Here is a 19,198-nt window from a genome sequence, read left to right on the forward strand (position 1 = left end):
AAAAACAAAAACACAACAACCTTAATTTCTAGCTCCGGAAAGAAAGGAATCTATATATATAAAAGCCTAAGCGACCTAATGACCGAACGACCAGTTGACCAGTGGCTATGACGCGCACTGACCACCAGGGGGCAGACAATGAACACAGGAGCTGTTCCCTGGTGGTCAGTGCACTCTCACAGCCAACCTCCCAGGCTGGCCAACCTCCCACGGTCCTTCCCCCCAAGGGACCCCACCCGTGCACGAATTTGTGCACCAGGCCTCTAGTTAGACTATAAACTGGAGGAGCCAGTGAACCAACCAACGCAGTGTCGGCTCTTGGCCCACAATCCCGCTGGTCTGCGGGCATCCGGCGCTGCTGGCACCTGCTCCCCCAGTGGCCAGGCTGAGAACTGGGGTCTCTCGGCGGACAAAGGGGCAGCAAAGGAAAGTTGGCGATTTCTGTTCATCGTGCCCAAAGGAAACCTTACATTACTTTCTTTTTTGGGGGAAAAAAGATCAAGAGCTTCTGGCTGCCGTGGGAAGATCAGGAAGGAGCATCTGAGTGAATTCTGAAATAAAACAGGTAGAAATCCTTGATTCTCTTTTAGATCTGATTTGAATCGCCCGCTTAAAAAAAAGCACAAATAAAAACTGTGAAGCACAGTTTCTCAGATTCCAGGGAACAATCTATTATTTCAGCCCAAGGACAGTCCTGGGGAGGCAGGGCGGGCAGGTGGTCCCAGCCGAGCCCTGTGACGTGCATTCTGCTGAAACGTCACCTAATGTGTCACTGAGAGATAAAAGGCTGCCACACGCCTTCAGTGACAAAACAGGACCCAAATCCCACGGCCCGAGCCTGCCCTCCGCACGGAGAGGCACCTGCCACGGCCACAGGAAGGGCCCCCTCCCAGAATCCTGTGTGGGTGACGTGGGAGAGCAGAGCGTTTAGGTTAAGAAGCTGACGGGAGAGGGAAGTTTCAGCTCAGCATATATTTAAATAGGCGGGGAGGACATGGCCTGTGCGCAGGCCTGCACGGGCGCACAGCAAGCCCACACGTCCACGGCCAACGTGCGCGGCATCGAAGGCGCGAGGGCCTCCTGGACCCGGCGGCATGCTGCACTCATCCCTCCGCTCATCCGTGTGTCCTGTTCCCTGTGATACGCCGAGTCCATGGACCCCACCCCGTCCGTCCGGGCAGCTGCCTGGGCTGACAGCACGGACGCTTGCACCACGTGGAGACGCTCACACAAACCACAGAGCTCAGAGTCTGCAGTCTCGTTGCATTTCCCGAATCTCCGACGGGCACTGGGGACCCAGGACGCCCGGGGATGCCGGGCGCCGGGTCAGCTCGTCCTGCCACTGAGGGCACTGCAGCTGGTCCGTCCTCAGAGGAGGACAGACGGACATGGAGGCTCAGCTTTACTGGGTCAGCGAGCCACGGGCACTGATGGAGGAGGGCCAGGGCTCACACACAGTGACGGCCGCTCAGAGCAGGGCGGGCCACCCGGCCTCGCTCACAGCTAAGCAGGGTGGGAAGCGGAGCCCTGCACTCAGGCCGGCTCACGGAAGCCTCGCCCTGTCTCCGCCCAGGACTCTGACTTGTCCCTCGCCCAGGTCAGGCCTCTGGTCACCGAGTCCCTGAAGCTGCCGGCGAACAGGGGCACGGGCTGTGCTGGGATCCCCACCTGGAAACTAGGAAATGCCACAGCCGCCAGGGTCTCCCCGAAGCTCGCACAGGCTGGCGCTAGTCACTCCGATGCGTGCATATGTAGGTTTCACTGTGGAAAGGACAGGAGGGGCTCAGCCACAGGCCCTCCCAGGGGCACGCGTGCGCTGAGGGGCCGAGGCGGGGCGGGCGTCCTGCTCCGGGCAGCGGGCGGTGGCGTGGTCCTGCCCATGGGCGCTACCTGGCCTTCTGCAGCTCTTGGCGCAGCCAGGCCGGCAGGGGCTGCCCGAGCCGGTGCAGCAGCTTGGAGAGCTCCACGTTGTGGTCCCGGTAGTAGCCGGACAGGAAGGCTCTGGCCTGGGGGGCAAAGGGAGAGAGGAGGCTGAGCGCGCCGTCCTGTCATGAGAAGAGACCGCACGACCTGTTCCTTGAGGGGGGTGTGGCAGTCAGGCGGCTGCAAAGACGTGTCTGTGTGTGTCTCCTCGGATGTCACTCATTTTCACCTTTGAAAGTGTTCGGGGCAGAATGGAATATGGGCCCAGCCGCAGTGACCAGAACTATGGGCCCCCCTCTGTCCCCGGGACGGCTCTGCTCTGAGTAGAAAGCACCTCCTCACCCGCTGGGAGTCGTCCGCCGGGGACAGGGCGCTCACCTGGGAACGCGGCCCATCCTCCTTCCGAGAACTGCCCATCAGATGGAGAGACCGCCTACCTCGGGGCTGAGACCTTCTAGTCCCGGAGGCGCCTGCTCTTTACACCCCCAGCCCCTATGCCTGCGATCTGGTCCCGGGCGCCCCGAGGTGCCCGCCCTCTGCGACCCCCCCACCCCCCCAGCCCCAGCCCCTATGCCTGTGATCTGGTCCTGGGCGCCCCGAAGTGCCTGCCATCTGCGACACGCCCCCCCCCCCCCCCCACGCGCCCCGCAGCCGCATGACTTGTAACCTGTAAGATTATCCCTGTCACTTCCCCATGCCTGTAACTCCTACTCCCCCATGTAATCTTTGTCCTTCTACCCCATATAAGCAGCCGGCTTATGGGGGGGCAGCGCAGATGTCTGTGGGTGACCTGCTGCTCCCCCTGCTGCCGGCAGGACTGGAATAAGTGCTCACAGAGGATCCAACCCTGTCTCTGTGGAATCGGCTCAGGAGTGACAGGCGCCGGCCCCTTGGTTGTCTGGTTACAAAAACATCTGGCGGATACGTAGCTGGAAATGAGACCAGGTCCAGGCGGGCCGGCTGCGGCTCCTTCACCAAGTGCCCCGTTTAGGGCGGGATGGGTGACGTCCACGGGGAGAGACTGAGGGGTCCTCTGATGCTACAGAGGAGCCAGGGATGGGGCAGGTCTGGTACCAACTCCACAGGCCTCGCTGGACAAACACAGACACGTCCATGGAATGTGTCACTTTCTGTGACGTTGGGCGTGGCATAAAAATAAAAAATCCTAAAAACGGAAATCCATGTTTAAAGAAATCACTTGTGATGTTACAAAAACATTTCCTATCTTTTTTGGGGACCAAAATAGATTTCAAAAATCATCAAGAACTTTCTACTCCAAACGATGCCAGGTCTCGTCATGGAGACCAGTCCTTGTTCCTCGCCGGCCGCGGGGGTCGGGCCTTCCAGATGGAGGGCCACACACCAGGGTTCCCCCACAGACCCATGGCCCTCGCTTGTGCTTTCTTTTATTTCTGGAAAACAGCAAGTTCACCCGGGTTCCTGTCCGGTGCCACCTGCCTCACCCTATAGCCAGGGAGCTCTGCGTCCCTGACGGAGGGGCAGGGAGGAACGGCCCCCCGAGTGCAGGCACCAACAGCCTGTTCTCCGTCTGGTCAAAGTCACCCTCCCTCGTGAGCCCGTCCCAGTCATTTACCGCAAATGAACCCCTTTCTTCATGCAAACTCCCCGCGCGCCTCCCGTCCGCTGGGAGGGGACTCGGAACAACCACACCCTTGGCGCACGCGCACCGGTGTGTCCTCACAGGTCCTCCCTGGACCCCGATGGCACAGCCTTCACCTCGGGATCAGCCGCTTGCAGAAGTGGGAATGTTACACCGATGTCTTGCAGGTTAAAGTGATTTCGGAAGCCCATTGACATTCTCAAGTTCAAGGTTCTAGTTTGAGGACCTCCCGGTCCCTCTGTTTCCATAGTAACGCCCGCATCACTCCATACCTCTCTTGCCCGCCTTGCCTGGGAGGGATGCTCGTGGTCTCTGCTCGGAGGCTCACTGCTTCCCGACCCCCGAGCTTCCTCAGAGCGGCCCTCCGCCCAGAGACTCCCCTGCCTCCTGTAGAGCGCCCCGCTCCCGTGTCTTATCACAGACCAGGGGCCGTAACTAGCTCACCCCCCTCAATCTGGTCCAGGACTGTTGCATCCTCTCTGATATCCTGGCAGAATAAGAAATAGACATGTGGTCTCTGTTGCGTCTCCAATACAGAGCTCCTAAAACGGAACATCCCAGGTGAGAGTGACCACGTCTTCTGTCAGGTGATGAGGGGGCATGCGAACCTCACCCAGGATGGGGCTGGCTGCTGGGAGAACCCGCGTGCACAGGATGTAGGAACTCGAGCCCCACCCCGGACCCCTGGGAGGAGAGAGGGGTGAGGTGGCATAGATCCCCAAGGCCAGGGAGGGCCTCAGTCCTGCCTGTAAGGAAGCCGCCACCGACACCCGATAAGAGGGACCAGCGAGCTCCGGGTGGTGAAGCGGGGAGGTGTGGGGAGAGGGGGCACCCCGAGGCATGGACGCCCTGCCCCTCCCCACGTGGCCCTGTGTTCCTCTCCCATCTGACGTCCTCGGATAATAAACGGGTGAGTCCCGTGTTTCTCTGAGTTCTGGGAGCCGCTCCAGCGAATTAATGAAACCCAGGGAGGGGCGTGGGGACCCCTGACTTACAGCCGGTGGGTCAGAAGCACAGGTGAGCCCCGGGGGCTGGGACGGCCTCTGAGGGGGCGGGAGGGACGCCTTTTAGGCTGAGCCCTGACCTGCGGTGGACGGTGTGGAGTGAGCCGGGCTGTAGGACACCGGCCGGGGCCAGCACGGCCTGTCGGCGGGGAGAAGCCTCCCGTCTCGGTGGGGGCCTCCACGGCTTAGCTCAGCCCATGCACAGAGCAGGCGCTGGGCATGCATTTACTATGTACTAGTAAGTGTGATGCTCACACATGTTATCCAGCCACATGTCTGGTAACCCGTGTGAGTACTTCACATGTCTGGAACGGTTCCTGTCCGGTGAGCATGTCTGCCCTCACTCCTGTGACGGTGTGTGCGTGGCTGTGCCCACGATTCTAAAACCAGGGAGACCTACCTGGGGGTCCATGGGCGGGTACTTCCGGCCTTTGCTTTTTCCAAGGCATTTGGTCTTCCCTCCTTCCAGCAGTTGGCACCAAAAGCCCTTTTGGGGGTCAAACCTACAAAAGACCACACGTGGACGTGATCAGAGAGACTGCTTACAAAGGACGGGAATCGGTGCGGTGGCCTCCCTCGGGGACGGGGCACTCGGCAGCCAGGGCGCCCAGGTGTGTCACTCGCACCTACACGTAGTGAGTGAGTTGACCTGAGAGTCTAATGAAATCCAGTAAACACCGTGTTATTACAGTGGGCCTCCTTTCGTTTCTGGAACTTAATTCGAGAAGTGACTTGTTCAAAAATGGAATAATTTTTCTCTTAGAAAGACTGTAAATGGAATTAATCCATCCCAGACCCCCACCTGATCCCCTGTGTTAACCTCTCACACAGTGCTTGCCTAATGGGCTGGTTAATTTATAAATAAACACTTCTTTTCTTAAACTTATGGAACCACGCCTACTGGCCTTACAGGAATTTTCCTGTATCACTTCCCAAAAAGCAATCACAGCCTAACTGCTTCTCCTTCACCCAAATCAACACCAGGTCTTCTGCCCCCTCAAGGGCCTGTGACTGCTGTTGTGTGAGCACGTTCACACCTTCACACCATCAGCACTTGCGAGGGCCTCTTCATGTTTTAAAATTGTGCTCATCGCCAGCAACAAAGGCACTCTCTCCTTTGCTAGCTGGGCCACACGCTTTTTGTCTGCTGAGGTGTCAGCTTGGAAGGGTTATCAGGTCAAAAACGGAAGATGTGGTTGACAACCGAGACATTTTTTTCTGTGAACAACTTGGTCGAGACGGGAGACGTTTGAGAAACGAGGTGGACTGTATCTATTTTAGCATATTTGTACTGTCATGGAAAAACACATACATCTTTAGTCCAATCTTACGTTAAAGTTATTAATTCCATGCTTTCCTTATTCCCCCATAAAAGATCAAGGCCTAATCATCGACACTGCAGCCCATGATGGAGGACCTTCAGAAGGTGCATCCTCACCGTGATTCTCTGCCCAAGAAAACCAACGTCTCTGAGATCATTCCATGGAATTCAGGGTGGGCAAAAGTAGGGTTACAGTTGTGAGTACTGCAAACACAGAGTTTATTCTTGTGTTATTACCTATTAATTACTGTATTTTTTCCCATACAAACAACTGTAAACTGACTTTTGCCCCACCCTGTATATTAAAATGACTTAATGTAATAGAAATAAAATTCTGTGAATACAAACATGAATGAAACACTCTAATTTGGAAGAATACTGTATATTTTTACAGTTCAAAAGGTTTATACCTTTTAAGGAGAGAATTAAAGGTGTAAAAGACGCCCGGCCGGCGTGGCTCAGTGGTTGAGTGTCGACCTATGAACTAAGAGGTCACGGTTCTATTCCCATCAGGGCACATGCCTGGGTTGCGGGCTTGATCCCCAGTGTGGGGCGAGCAGGAGGCAGCCGATCCATGATTCTCTCTCATCATTGATGTTTCCATCTCTCTCCCTTCCTCTCTGAAATCAATAAAAACACATTTAAAAAGTGTAAAATGCAGTGTGTATGTTTGAGGACAGTGAGCCGGGCGAGGGGGCGGTTGGAGAACCTCACTCCTGTTGAAGCAGGGGACCCCAGCAGGGGCTCAGGCCCCTGGGACCCCAGGTTTCTAACTTGCTTTGCTCCCAGGGCTGCAGGAAGTGACAGGAGAAACGAGGTGTGGCCTCGCTCATTTGTTTAAACTCCAAATGGAAGCAACTGAAAAGGAGAATTTCTGCTCAGGACTAACAAGACAGGAAAAGTGAAAGCGTGAGCCGACGAGGAGAGGCGTGCTAACTGCATCGCTCGGGACCGTGGCGCGCACAGAACACGGGAAGGCGCGCAGTCCTGCTGCTCAGCAGATGTTCCAGAGGATGGAGCCCAATTGCCTGGGATGCAAAGTTAATTAGTGGCGGAGTCTTTCGCTGCCCTGGGCCTTTGCTAAGACACCCGCGCCTGCTGCTCACCTCTGCACACGTGAGCTTCCCAGTCCCCTGCCCAGCCTGTTATCAGAGACTCGGCCCTGGCGGTCCAGGCTGCCCGCATCCATGTTATCAATTAGAATTAAATACATCGCGGGGCAAACGGGTACAGGAAGGCAGGGCCATTTCCGACCTGGGCTTTTCAATCCGCTCCTTCCCATCACAGTCCTGCCTCCAGCTGAGTTTTCGTTAATTTCCCAATGGGGGCGGCAATGACAATTCAGCCGGCTGCGCAGGACGAGATGGGACGTGGCCTTGTGGTGCCCCAACACCATTGCTGCCCCGAGTAAGAAGGGTTAACTACGATGAAACACAGCTCTGGCAACGGAGCCAAGTGTTTGTAGGCGCTGCTCTCAGGTGTGCAGGTCCCTGCTCCCCACAGCGGCTCAGCACCTGAGGAGAGAGGACCCCGGAAGCCCGCGGGGCCTCTTCAGAGGGGCTGTCATCCCCTCGAATCCTCACTGCTCTGCCTTCCTGGTTCCCTGACTGCATCGCCGGCGCCCTGCCGCCCATGGCCGAGCGTCCATCCTCTCTGGGTGACAGGATGCAGTGCTTCCTGGCGTGTTCGCTGTGCACGGGACTGTGAGATAAAGACACCAGGCTCCTCAGACGACAGCTGGACAACTTTTAGGACGTGAGGCAGTTGCCACCCATGGCCTCCCACTGCCCAGAGCTGCAGCGGTTGTTGATGTTTCCGATGGCTGAGCGCGTTAGAAACCACCTGCTCTGTGCTTGTTTGCCTGCTCCCTTCCTGGGGAGGGGTTGGCAGGCTTACAGAGCCCTCAGCAGCTGCTGGTGGTGAACAGGATGAAAGCATTTCCTCAGGTGCTGCCAGGAGGCGGAGGCCGGCCTCGCCCAGAGCGAAGATGTCCTGCGGGTCAGGGGTGCTGGGCCTGGGGGAGCGCTGATGCCGGGTCAGGGGTGCAGGCCCTGGGGGAGCGCTGATGCCGGGTCAGGGGTGCTGGCCCTGGGGGAGCGCTGCTGGGTCAGGGGTGCTGGGCCTGGGGGAGCGCTGCCGGGTTAGGGGTGCTGGCCCTGGGGGAGCGCTGATGCCGGGTCAGGGGTGCTGGCCCTGGGGGAGCGCTGCCGGGTCAGGGGTGCTGGGGCCCTGGGGGGCGCTGCCCGTGCTGGTGGCTCTGCGTGCAGGTAGCACCTCCTCAGGGCTGCTCCCCAGAGGAGACTGGGAGCCACCCAACCTCATTACTGCTTCTCCGTCCGCCCAGGACCCTCTCGTGCTAATTGATAACCAGCTGCCAGGGCCCGGGAATTATGTGGTCAGGATCGTTAGACGTTGGTCTAACGTTGACTAGGCTTCCTCTCCGGCCTGGGAGGGAGGGAGTGCCCTCCTTTACCTGCAGTGTGCGCTGGCTTCAGCAGGTTTCCTTTGTGTTTGTCGTGTTTACGTTTTTTCACTTTTCATTACACAAGGACAGGGTTTTATTTCCCAAGCTGACTACAGTGAGGCCTCTCCAACCACATCCCTTTGAGCAGGAGACTCCCCCACCCCCGTGGACTTGGGCTCCCCCTCCCCCACCCCCCGTGGACTTGGGCTCCCCCTCCCCCCGTGGACTTGGGCTCCCCCCTCCCCCCGTGGACTTGGGCTCCCCCTCCCCCCGTGGACTTGGGCTCCCCCTCCTCCCATGGACTTGGGCTCCCCCTCCCCCCGTGGACTTGGGCTACCCCTCCCCCCGTGGACTTGGGCTCCCCCTCCTCCCATGGACTAGGGCTCCCCCTCCCCCCGTGGACTTGGGCTCCCCCTCCCCCCATGGACTTGGGCTCCCCCTCCTCCCATGGACTTGGGCTCCCCCTCCTCCCATGGACTTGGGCTCCCCCTCCTCCCGTGGACTTGGGCTCCCCCTCCTCCCATGGACTTGGGCTCCCCCTCCCCCCGTGGACTTGGGCTCCCCCTCCTCCCATGGACTTGGGCTCCCCCTCCTCCCATGGACTTGGGCTCCCCCTCCTCCCATGGACTTGGGCTCCCCCTCCTCCCATGGACTTGGGCTCCCCCTCCTCCCGTGGACTTGGGCTCTCACTCCTCCCGTGGACTTGGGCTCCCCCTCCCCCTGTGGACTTGGGCTCCCCCTCCCCCCGTGGACTTGGGCTCTCACTCCTCCCGTGGACTTGGGCTCCCCCTCCCTCTATGGACTTGGGCTCCCCCTCCCCCCATGGACTTGGGCTCCCCCTCCCCCCGTGGACTTGGGCTCCCCCTCCCCCCGTGGACTTGGGCTCCCCTTCCCTCATGGATTTGGGCTCCCCCTCCCCCCGTGGACTTGGGCTGGCTATGGTGACTGGGGTGTAATCAACAGAGCATGGCATCAGTGGCGCTGTGTGACCTGTGGGCGAGCCCCGGGAACCTGGCTGTCTGGGAGCACTCAGAGCCCAGATCCACCCTCAGAGCCCAGCCAGCATGGAGAGAAAGCCCTGTGAGCCCTCCGGCTGAACTCGGCATCTGATCCACCCCCATCCAACAGACAGAGATGTGAGTGAGGACATGAAGAAAGAGTGAGGTTCAAGGTGGCAAAGGTCCTGAGTTACCTCCTCCAAGGGTCGCGGGCTAACTCCCTCTGTAGGGACCTGGGGGCGGGGGGGGGGGGGGAGGGGGAAGAGCCTCCACCAGTGGGAGGACAGGCAGACACTCTGGCTGGGGACAGACAACACGCCTGGGCCACGGGCCTGAAACCCATGGAGGGCGGCCCGCAGACGGTGAAGTAGAGGAATGTGTTGATGAGCTGGGAGACAAAGCAATGGAACTCCCCAGAGCAGCAAATTAAAATAAACTTCAAAAAAGTGAGACCTGAAGGGACCTTGGGGACAGCAAGTGGAATAATGTTCACAATGTAAAGGTCCCGGAACCAGACAACTTCCCTGGCGAATTCTTCCAAAGAAGATCCCAATCCCTCTCAGACTCTTCTGCAACATCAAAGAGGAGAGAGCTTGCTCATTTTATAAGGCTCACATTATCCCGACCTTAAGGCAGGCAAGGACACAGAGAAATAGAATTATAGGCCCGTGTCCCTGGAGAACGCAGATGCAGAAACCCCCAACAAATCCAACAAGCCGTGAACAGGATCAATCCCACACCAGGATCAAGTGGGACTCAGTCCTGGGAGACAAGGATGGTTCGACCCTCACAGTCCATGCCACTTTACCAAAACACTGAGAACCAACCAATGAACACAGGGACACTTCAGGATACAACGTTAATATTTGGAAATCTGTGACATTTCTATACACAAATCGTGAGCCATTGGAAAGAGATCAAGAAAACAAACCCGTTCATTATTGCATCTGAAAGAATAAAATACTTAGGACTACATTTAACCAAGGAGGTGAGTGACCTGTACACTGAAAAAGTAGCTTCCAGAAGATTCTAGTCCCCAGACATTCAGGTCACATTCAGAAGTCCACGTCTTCCCAACGGTGGCCCCAGGTGTGATGAGCAGAGACAAGCTGTCTCCATTCCCAGCCCACAGAATCCACAAGCCAATAACATGGCCGTGGCTCCATACTGGTGGGCTTAGGAATGACCCCTCATGCAGCAGCAGATCATTGGACATGAGCCATGATTCTTTCTGATCTGGTCACCTCGTTTAATGAATACAGAGTAAACCCAAAATCCACCTGGCAGGCGTGGCTCAGTGCTTGAGTGTCAACCTACAGGTAAGAACCAGGAGGTCAGGGTTCAATTCCATTCAGGGCACATGCCCACGTTGCAGGCTCCATCCCCAGTGTGGGGTGTGCAGGAGGCAGCCGATCAATGATTCTCTTTCATCATTCATCATTGATGTCTCTCTCTCTCTCTCTCTCTCTCTCTCTCTCTCTCTCTCCCCCTCTCCCTTGCTCTCTGAAATCAATAAACATATTTAAAACAAGAAAAAAGAAATCTGCCCAATGTCAAGGACCTCGTGATGTCATCGGGGCTCTGTTCTTGCCCCGTAGACCCCGCAGAGGAGAGACTGACCTTTCACCTTTATAGCCTCCACTCCTGGTGATGGAAAAAGTGGACTTAACCAACCTTTCCTGTGAAGAGGTCACAAAAAAGGCAGATGCTCCGTGGATAAGGAGGAGGCTCCCCTGAGGGCTCTTGAGGGGCACAGTGAGGTGTAAAAGCGTCTCTCGTGCTAATGGTGCGGGCCCAACTGTACCCCACTCCCCACCCCGGGATCACTTATGACGGCAACCAATGGGCGCACCGGCGAGCATGAGGCAGACTCACGTCAGTGCTTCCGAGTAGTTGTAACGCGGCGTCACTCCCAGAAACTTCTGGACGCCGTCCATCACAGCAGCCGGGTCGGACCTCAGCTGCTGTCCATCAATAATCAGCAACTGCAAAGGCAAAAACAGTCACTTAGTGAGGAACAGAGCGAAATTAACTAGACTGAGCTGCCTCCCTGGACCTCGGTGACCTGAACCAGCGGGTTAACCGGCACTACATGGAATGCAGGTACCGTGGGTGCCTCCAGCAGGTTAGCCTTCACTACACGGAATGCATGTACCATCAGTGCCTCCAGCGGGTTAACCAGCACTACACGGAATGCATGTACTGTCGGTGCCTCCAGCGGGTTAACCGGCACTACACGGAATGCAGGTACCGTGGGTGCCTCCAGCGGGTTAACCGGCACTACACGGAATGCAGGTACTGTGGGTGCCTCCAGCAGGTTAACCGGCACTACACGGAATGCATGTACTGTGGGTGCCTCCAGCGGGTTAACCGGCACTACACGGAATGCAGGTACCGCCGGTGCCTCCAGCGGGTTAACCGGCACTGCACGGAATGCAGGTACCGTCGGTGCCTCCAGCGGGTTAACTGGCACTACACGGAATGCATGTACTGTGGGTGCCTCCAGCGGGTTAACCGGCACTACACGGAATGCAGGTACCGCCGGTGCCTCCAGCGGGTTAACCTTCACTACACGGAATGCAGGTACCGCCGGTGCCTCCAGCGGGTTAACCGGCACTGCATGGAATGCAGGTACCGTGGGTGCCTCCAGCGGGTTAACCGGCACTACACGGAATGCATGGTGATGTTACGACTCGGTGTCTCCAAATGAACAATCAGATTGCTGGAGGCCCATTCAGAGCCCTTGGAAACCTGACTAAGTCAGAGATAACCGCAGACGCCTCTTCGTTTAGTGGCTCCATGGGAACAGGGCTGTCCACGGGCCGTGAGCTCAGGTAATCCCCAGCCCACAGAGCCTCCTGAGCCACCCCGGAGCCCAGGGTGGAGAGCCTGGGGGTACGGATGGAGATCATCCCGTTCTCCTCGCAGACCCTGGCGAGGATGCAGCTTCTGGCCACGCCCAACCGGAATGAGGGGGTAAGCAGGGCGGACATTGTCCTGCCATCCTCACTTCTGGCTCCGTCCCACCTTTCTGGGCGTCCGTGGGGACAGACAGCATGTGGGTAAGTGCATGCATGGCGTTCCGTCAGCGTGTGGTCCCGGAGTCTCCGGTGTGAGGACCGACCACTTTGGGACTGGCCACTGTCTGCAGGGAGACCTGAGAATGTGTTCCATGCCACTGACCCCATTTGAACAACATGATTGACATTAAACATGTCTGTGACTGTAAATTGCTACCTGTGGCCATGTTACCATAATCTCCCATGTGTAAGACGTCCGCCCCCATGTATAAGACGCCCCCCACTTTTCCAACCCAAAATTAAGAAATCGGTATTTTAAACATTTTGCTGGTTTTCCTCTCAAAGCCTTCTTCTTCCTTTTTGGCACCTTAAGGAGTTGTTCTTCCTGTTTTCCCCACTGTCTGATCAGACACTCAGTGGGAGGAGGTCCAAATGGTCTCTCTGCAGCTCTATTTCCATGCTCTTTTGCAGAGCTGATTACAGTTAGTGAGAATTTTGCAGAGTAAGACAATCGCTTACTGGTATTTATCTTTTTATTTTTTGACATCTCTCCACCTCCACCTCCAACTATGGCATCAGCTGACGTCAGTAACAATAAGGCTTGTGATTGGAGGAAGCCTGTTTGACAAGGTATGGGCTGCTACGCACCCGTGCGGCTTCCTCCTCAGCTGATTTTTGTGTATAAGATGCCCCTCTGTTTTCAGTTAACGATTTTAGAAAAAAATAGTGTCTTATACACGGAAAAATATGGTAATTCCCATTTTCTTTTAAATATATTTTTATTGGTTTCAGAGAGGAAGGGAGAGGGAGAGAGAGATGGAAACATCAATGATGAGAGAGAATCATGGATCAGCTGCCTCCTGCATGCCCCCTACTGAGGATCAAGCCCACAACCCGGGCATGTGCCCTGACAGGAATCAAACCCTGGACCCTTCAGTCCACAGGCCGGCGCTCTATCCACTGAGCCACACCAGCTAGGGCTCCCACGTTGCCTGTCAGATCAGCCCCATCCTGACACAGCGGACAGAGGCGGTCGGTGTCGGGACGCTACCTGAGAGGCCGCGAAGTGGGCCAGCCACCGCTCGATGTGCACGGCGTACCAGCCCGGCACCAGGCAGCGCCTCTGCAGGGCCTTCAGGTCGGACGGGGCCCCCGGGCCGGTCGTGATCACTTCGTAGAAGTTAAACCGCAGGGCGGCTGGGTCTTCATGCGACCGCTGGTGCTGTAACAGAAAAGCCGCTGTGGGTTAACGCCTCCGTGCCCGCACAGGTGTACATGCGTGTGTGTGTGTGATGTGTGTGCCTCCCTCATGTCACAGACAAACGATGGGTCGGTTCTAGAATAAAAATGATGGTGAAACCGCGTGGAAACGGAAACCCAGCCCCAACCCCGCCCTGGCTTTTGCCTCTGATTCCAGAATCTGCCTCCCGCAGACCTGTCCCAGCAGGGCCAGCGCCCTCTGCTGGTCCCGCCGAGCACGGCCACCAACTGGCCACAGGACAGCCTCCCCCACCCACACCGGACTCTTCACGGGACACGGAAGGGCCTCACTTAACGTCCTCGGGAGGTTCCTGGGACTGCGGCCACACGCGGTAGCATGAAGCCTGTCTTCCCGGGGCGGCCACACGCGGTAGCATGAAGCCTGTCTTCCCGGGGCGGCCACACGCGGTAGCATGAAGCCTGTCTTCCCGGGGCGGCCACACGCGGTAGCATGAAGCCTGTCTTCCCGGGGCGGCCACATGCGGTAGCATGAAGCCTGTCTTCCCGGGGCGGCCACACACGGTAGCATGAAGCCTGTCTTCCCGGGGCGGACACACACGGTAGCATGAAGCCTGTCTTCCCGGGGCGGCCACACGCGGTAGCATGAAGCCTGTCTTCCCGGGGCGGACACACGCGGTAGCATGAAGCCTGTCTTCCCGGGGCGGACACACGCGGTAGCATGAAGCCTGTCTTCCCGGGGCGGCCACACATGGTAGCATGAAGCCTGTCTTCCCGGGGCGGCCACACACGGTAGCATGAAGCCTGTCTTCCCGGGGCGGCCACACGCGGTAGCATGAAGCCTGTCTTCCCGGGGTGGCCACACGCGGTAGCATGAAGCCTGTCTTCCCGGGGCAGACACACGCGGTAGGTCCCGGGGCATCGCACCCAGAGCCAACGAGAGGACAATGGGCAGAACAGCGTTACCCCAGGACCCGGGGGCCCGCAGTGGGGGCTCGTCCCCCCTTGGCCCTGTTTCCACCAGGTTCTGGTGACTTCAGCCCCTGGGCCCCTCCTGATCCTGCCCCCCCCATTCCACCTGCTGTCCTTGCACCCGGCCCCCGCTCCGTTCCCAGGGCGACCAAGCTCCCAGGACCCGCCGCACCTGGTACCAGGAGTAGGCCCTGTCGGAGGGGTCGATGAGAATGGTGATGAGCTTGGCCTTGGGGACCAGGGAGGCCGCCCGCTTGGGAGCTTCTTCCGAGTGGAAGTAGTTGGCGCTCTTTTCAAACAGGAAGTCGCTGGTGACGTTGGCCGGCGTTGGGAAAAAGTCCATGTACCTGCAGGCGGAGAGAGACCGCGTGACCTCCCGCCAGAGAAGGCGGTGACTCACCGCAGCTTTCCCATTCCTTCCGGCCCGTTTCCGAGCCGTGTGCGCACTGCCCTGCACTGGCTGGCTGTGTGGCTGTTGGGATGGACCTTGCGGGGGAGGAGCGGCACGGGGCGGGTGCGCTGTTAGGGATGGAGGTGCATTCCTTAGAGGTCCTCGCTGTTTTGTGCTGTCAAAAGCCAGATGCAGAGACAGCAAGCGTCCCCGTGGCAGGCAGCAGAGGACACCCTATTGCCAAGTAAACATTTTAAAACAGCAAATGGATGTTTGCAGACTTGAATGCAAACTTCCTCCACTGAGATCAGAGCGAACAGGACTTAAATCGGAGAAGCCAAGAGCGCTGGGCAGACCCCGGGCTCCGAGCTCGCACCCCTGTGTCGGAGGAGAGAGCTCCCCCTCTGAGCTCGCACCCCTGTGTGGGAGGGGACAGCCCCCCTCTGAGCTCGCACCCCTGTGTGGGAGGAGAGAGCTCCCCCTCTGAGCTCGCACCCCTGTGTCGGAGGAGACAGCCCCCCCTCTGAGCTCGCACCCCTGCGTGGGAGGAGACAGCGGCTCTGAGCTCGCACCCTGCGGGCTGGGGGTGCCCTCCCGTGGACCAGGACCCTGGGCGCCGCACTCCTCCATGCGTGGGAACGTCCCTCTGTGTGGGCGTTAGGGAATCAGTAGTTCAGAGGTTAGTTCGGGAGAGGCTTTAATTGTGCGGGTCGCCCCCTCACAGCTCACCCCTTCCCTAGCCTGGCTGCCCTGCAGGACGAGCAGTGACTGCGTGGAGGAGGACACGGTCTCCCTGACGTTGTTGCTCTGCCTCCCGCCCTGAAGGCCTGAGGGGCCGCAGCTCCCGCCCGGCCCTGCGGACACCGCTCCGTTCCTCACACGCAGCTCTGGCCACGGCCTGTGATCCCAGACCCCACGCAGGGTTTACAGGGGATCCACAGCGGGTCCCAGGGCGAGGGCGCGTCTCTACCGAGGGGAGGAGACCAGCTCCTGTGAGGCCCACACAGCCCCGGGCTCTGACCTGACCTGCTCCTGGGGGCGGGGGGGGGGGTGAGGGGGGGAGACTTGGCAGCAATTCCCGCCTCAGCTGCAGGGGGAGGCCTGCGGGGACTTCCTCAGGGGACCCGTGCCCCAGGCCTGGGACCTGGACCGGGGCCTAATCTCTAGACAACGGGCCGGAGCAGGCCCCCCACGCCGGTTCCTTCTGTGTCAGTTCCGGAAAGAGACGGAGCGAACCTTTTTCAAAGGCGTCTCAGGAACAGCATAACTGGTGAGCAGAGTGACCCAGAGCCATGGAAGCAGGCAACAGAGTGCGGAACCTCAGAGGGAAGGGGGGGAGGGGGGAGAGGGGGTGGGGGGTGGGGAGTGGTCAACCAAAGACCTTGTGTGCACAGATGCATGGCCCAAGGGCATGTGGGGTGGTGAGGGCCCGGGGTGGGGGCGGGGGTGGGCTGGACGGGGCCAACGGGGGAAAGAGAAGGAATATGTAAAACTTTCAACAATAGAGCTTAAAAAAGATAAAAAATGTTTTCAAATGCAAAGTAATATTCCTCTTATGCCCTGTGTGACGGGCAGGGATGGGGTCTGTGTGACGGGAGGGATGGGAGGGATGGGGTCTGTGTGACGGCAGGGATGGGGTTTGTGTGACGGGAGGGATGGGGTTTGTGTGATGGGAGGGATGGGGTTTGTGTGACGGGAGGGATGGGGTCTGTGTGACGGGAGGGATGGGGTCTGTGTGACGGGAGGGATGGGGTCTGTGTGATGGGAGGGATGGGGTCTGTGTGACGGGAGGGATGGGGTTTGTGTGACGGGAGGGATGGGGTTTGTGTGACGGGAGGGATGGGGTCTGTGTGATGGGAGGGATGGGGTTTGTGTGACGGGAGGGATGGGGTCTGTGTGACGGGAGGGATGGGGTCTGTGTGACGGGAGGGATGGGGTCTGTGTGACGGGAGGGATGGGGTTTGTGTGATGGGAGGGATGGGGTCTGTGTGACGGGAGGGATGGGGTTTGTGTGACGGGAGGGATGGGGTTTGTGTGACGGGAGGGATGGGGTCTGTGTGATGGGAGGGATGGGGTTTGTGTGACGGGAGGGATGGGGTCTGTGTGACAGGAGGGATGGGGTCTGTGTGACGGGAGGGATGGGGTTTGTGTGACGGGAGGGATGGGGTCTGTGTGACAGGAGGGATGGGGTTTGTGTGACGGGAGGGATGGGGTTTGTGTGACGGGAGGGATGGGGTCTGTGTGACGGGAGGGATGGGGTCTGTGTGACGGGAGGGATGGGGTTTGTGTGATGGGAGGGATGGGGTCTGTGTGACGGGAGGGATGGGGTTTGTGTGATGGGAGGGATGGGGTCTGTGTGACGGGAGGGATGGGGTTTGTGTGACGGGAGGGATGGGGTCTGTGTGACGGGAGGGATGGGGTCTGTGTGACGGGAGGGATGGGGTTTGTGTGACGGGAGGGATGGGGTCTGTGTGATGGGAGGGATGGGGTCTGTGTGACGGGAGGGATGGGGTTTGTGTGATGGGAGGGATGGGGTCTGTGTGACGGGAGGGATGGGGTCTGTGTGATGGGAGGGATGGGGTTTGTGTGATGGGAGGGATGGGGTCTGTGTGACGGGAGGGATGGGGTTTGTGTGACGGGAGGGATGGGGTTTGTGTGACGGGAGGGATGGGGTCTGTGTGATGGGAGGGATGAGGTCTGTGTGACGGGAGGGATGGGGTCTGTGTGACGGGAGGGATGGGGTCTGTGTGACGGGAGGGATGGGGTCTGTGTGACGGGAGGGATGGGGTCTGTGTGACGGGAGGGATGGGGTCTGTGTGACGGGAGGGATGGGGTCTGTGTGAAGGGAGGGATGGGGTCTGTGTGAAGGGAGGGATGGGGTCTGTGTGAAGGGGGGGATGGGGTCTGTGTGACGGGAGGGATGGGGTCTGTGTGACGGGAGGGATGGGGTCTGTGTGACGGGAGGGATGGGGTTTGTGTGACGGGAGGGATGGGGTCTGTGTGACGGGAGGGATGGGGTCTGTGTGACGGGAGGGATGGGGTCTGTGTGACGGGAGGGATGGGGTCTGTGTGACGGGAGGGATGGGGTCTGTGTGACGGGAGGGATGGGGTCTGTGTGACGGGAGGGATGGGGTTTGTGTGACGGGAGGGATGGGGTCTGTGTGACGGCAGGGATTGGGTCTGTGTGACGGGAGGGATGGGGTCTGTGTGACGGGAGGGATGGGGTCTGTGTGATGGAAGGGATGGGGTTTGTGTGACGGGAGGGATGGGGTTTGTGTGACGGGAGGGATGGGGTCTGTGTGACGGCAGGGATTGGGTCTGTGTGATGGGACGGATGGAGTCTGTGTGACAGGAGGGGTGGGGCTCTGGGAACCTGCGTTATTGCCACGGCAAATCTCAGCTCACATCGTCACAACAGCCCCGGTCTCTGCGGCTGATGAAGACACACCACACGTCACAGGGTCTAGAATAAAACCCCCTCCCGATGTATCTGTCACCTGGGAGACACATTATATATCCAGTTAAAACGTTCTAGGCCAAGCATGTCAAACTTCATTCATTTGGCCCGTGTTAGCCTTTGAGTTTGACATGCTTGTTCTAGGCACAGTGACGGTGAAACAATAATACGAGCACGGAGGATGTTAAAGATCCTTATGCATAATTCGTAGGAACAGCATTCCGCAGTCCTCTCTGTTCTCTCATATTCATTTACCAGGACAATGTTATCACTCTGGCACCGTCCCCACACAGTACGGGCCACGCCGGTGAAGCGGGTTCATTTCTAAGGCACGGTGGTGGGTGACGCGGAGTCCGCGGTTCCGCGGGTGCTGTGGGCACCGCAGTCGCTCGCCGCGCGTGCGCAGGCGCGATGCATGCGTGTGCGGATTGTCCTCACCAGTCAATCCCCTTGTGGTAGTTGTTCCCGTTGAAGAACTGCACCTCCTCGAAGGTGCGGGGGCTGGGCAGGCTGCCGACGATGGAGGGGTGCATCAGGAGGAACAGGTACAGGGCCGTGGTGCCTGGCGGGAGGGGCGGCAAGAGCAGAGGAGCGTTACTGCAGCAGGATCTCGCTCAAAAGCGCATTCAATTCTTTAAAAACTTCTTATTTTTTAATATATTGTTATGGATTTCAGAGAGGAAGGGAGAGGGAGAGAGAGAGAGAGAAACATCAATGAAGAGAGAGAATCATTGATCAGCTGCCTCCTGCACGCCCCCCACTGGGGATTGAGCCCGCAACCCGGATGTGTGCTCTTGACTGGAACCCTT

At 58.5% G+C, this 19,198-nt stretch overlaps 1 protein-coding gene across 2 annotated transcripts in view; it reads right to left on the minus strand.

Annotated features, from left to right (window-relative positions):
• Window positions 1-246: 246 nt before the first annotated feature.
• The window catches only part of LOC307098956 (bifunctional heparan sulfate N-deacetylase/N-sulfotransferase 4), a 198,701-nt gene continuing 179,749 nt past the window's right edge, over window positions 247-19,198 (minus strand). Inside the window, exons 10-16 of one of the 2 annotated variants that reach the window (XR_013813490.1) lie at window positions 18,828-18,951; window positions 14,714-14,888; window positions 13,403-13,573; window positions 11,207-11,316; window positions 4,949-5,051; window positions 1,669-2,006; window positions 250-551 (exon numbers count right to left, since the gene is read on the minus strand). Coding sequence is in view for 1 of the 2 variants with exons in the window: in XM_079770117.1 (XP_079626243.1) it covers window positions 1,887-2,006; window positions 4,949-5,051; window positions 11,207-11,316; window positions 13,403-13,573; window positions 14,714-14,888; window positions 18,828-18,951 (803 nt within the window). In the remaining variant the exon portion in view is untranslated. Of the gene's footprint in view, window positions 2,007-4,948; window positions 5,052-11,206; window positions 11,317-13,402; window positions 13,574-14,713; window positions 14,889-18,827; window positions 18,952-19,198 lie in introns of both variants that reach the window. The other variant, XM_079770117.1, reaches the window with a different exon arrangement.

Source organism: Cnephaeus nilssonii (assembly GCF_951640355.1).
Source record: "Cnephaeus nilssonii genome assembly, chromosome: 5".
NCBI lineage: Eukaryota > Metazoa > Chordata > Mammalia > Chiroptera > Vespertilionidae > Cnephaeus > Cnephaeus nilssonii.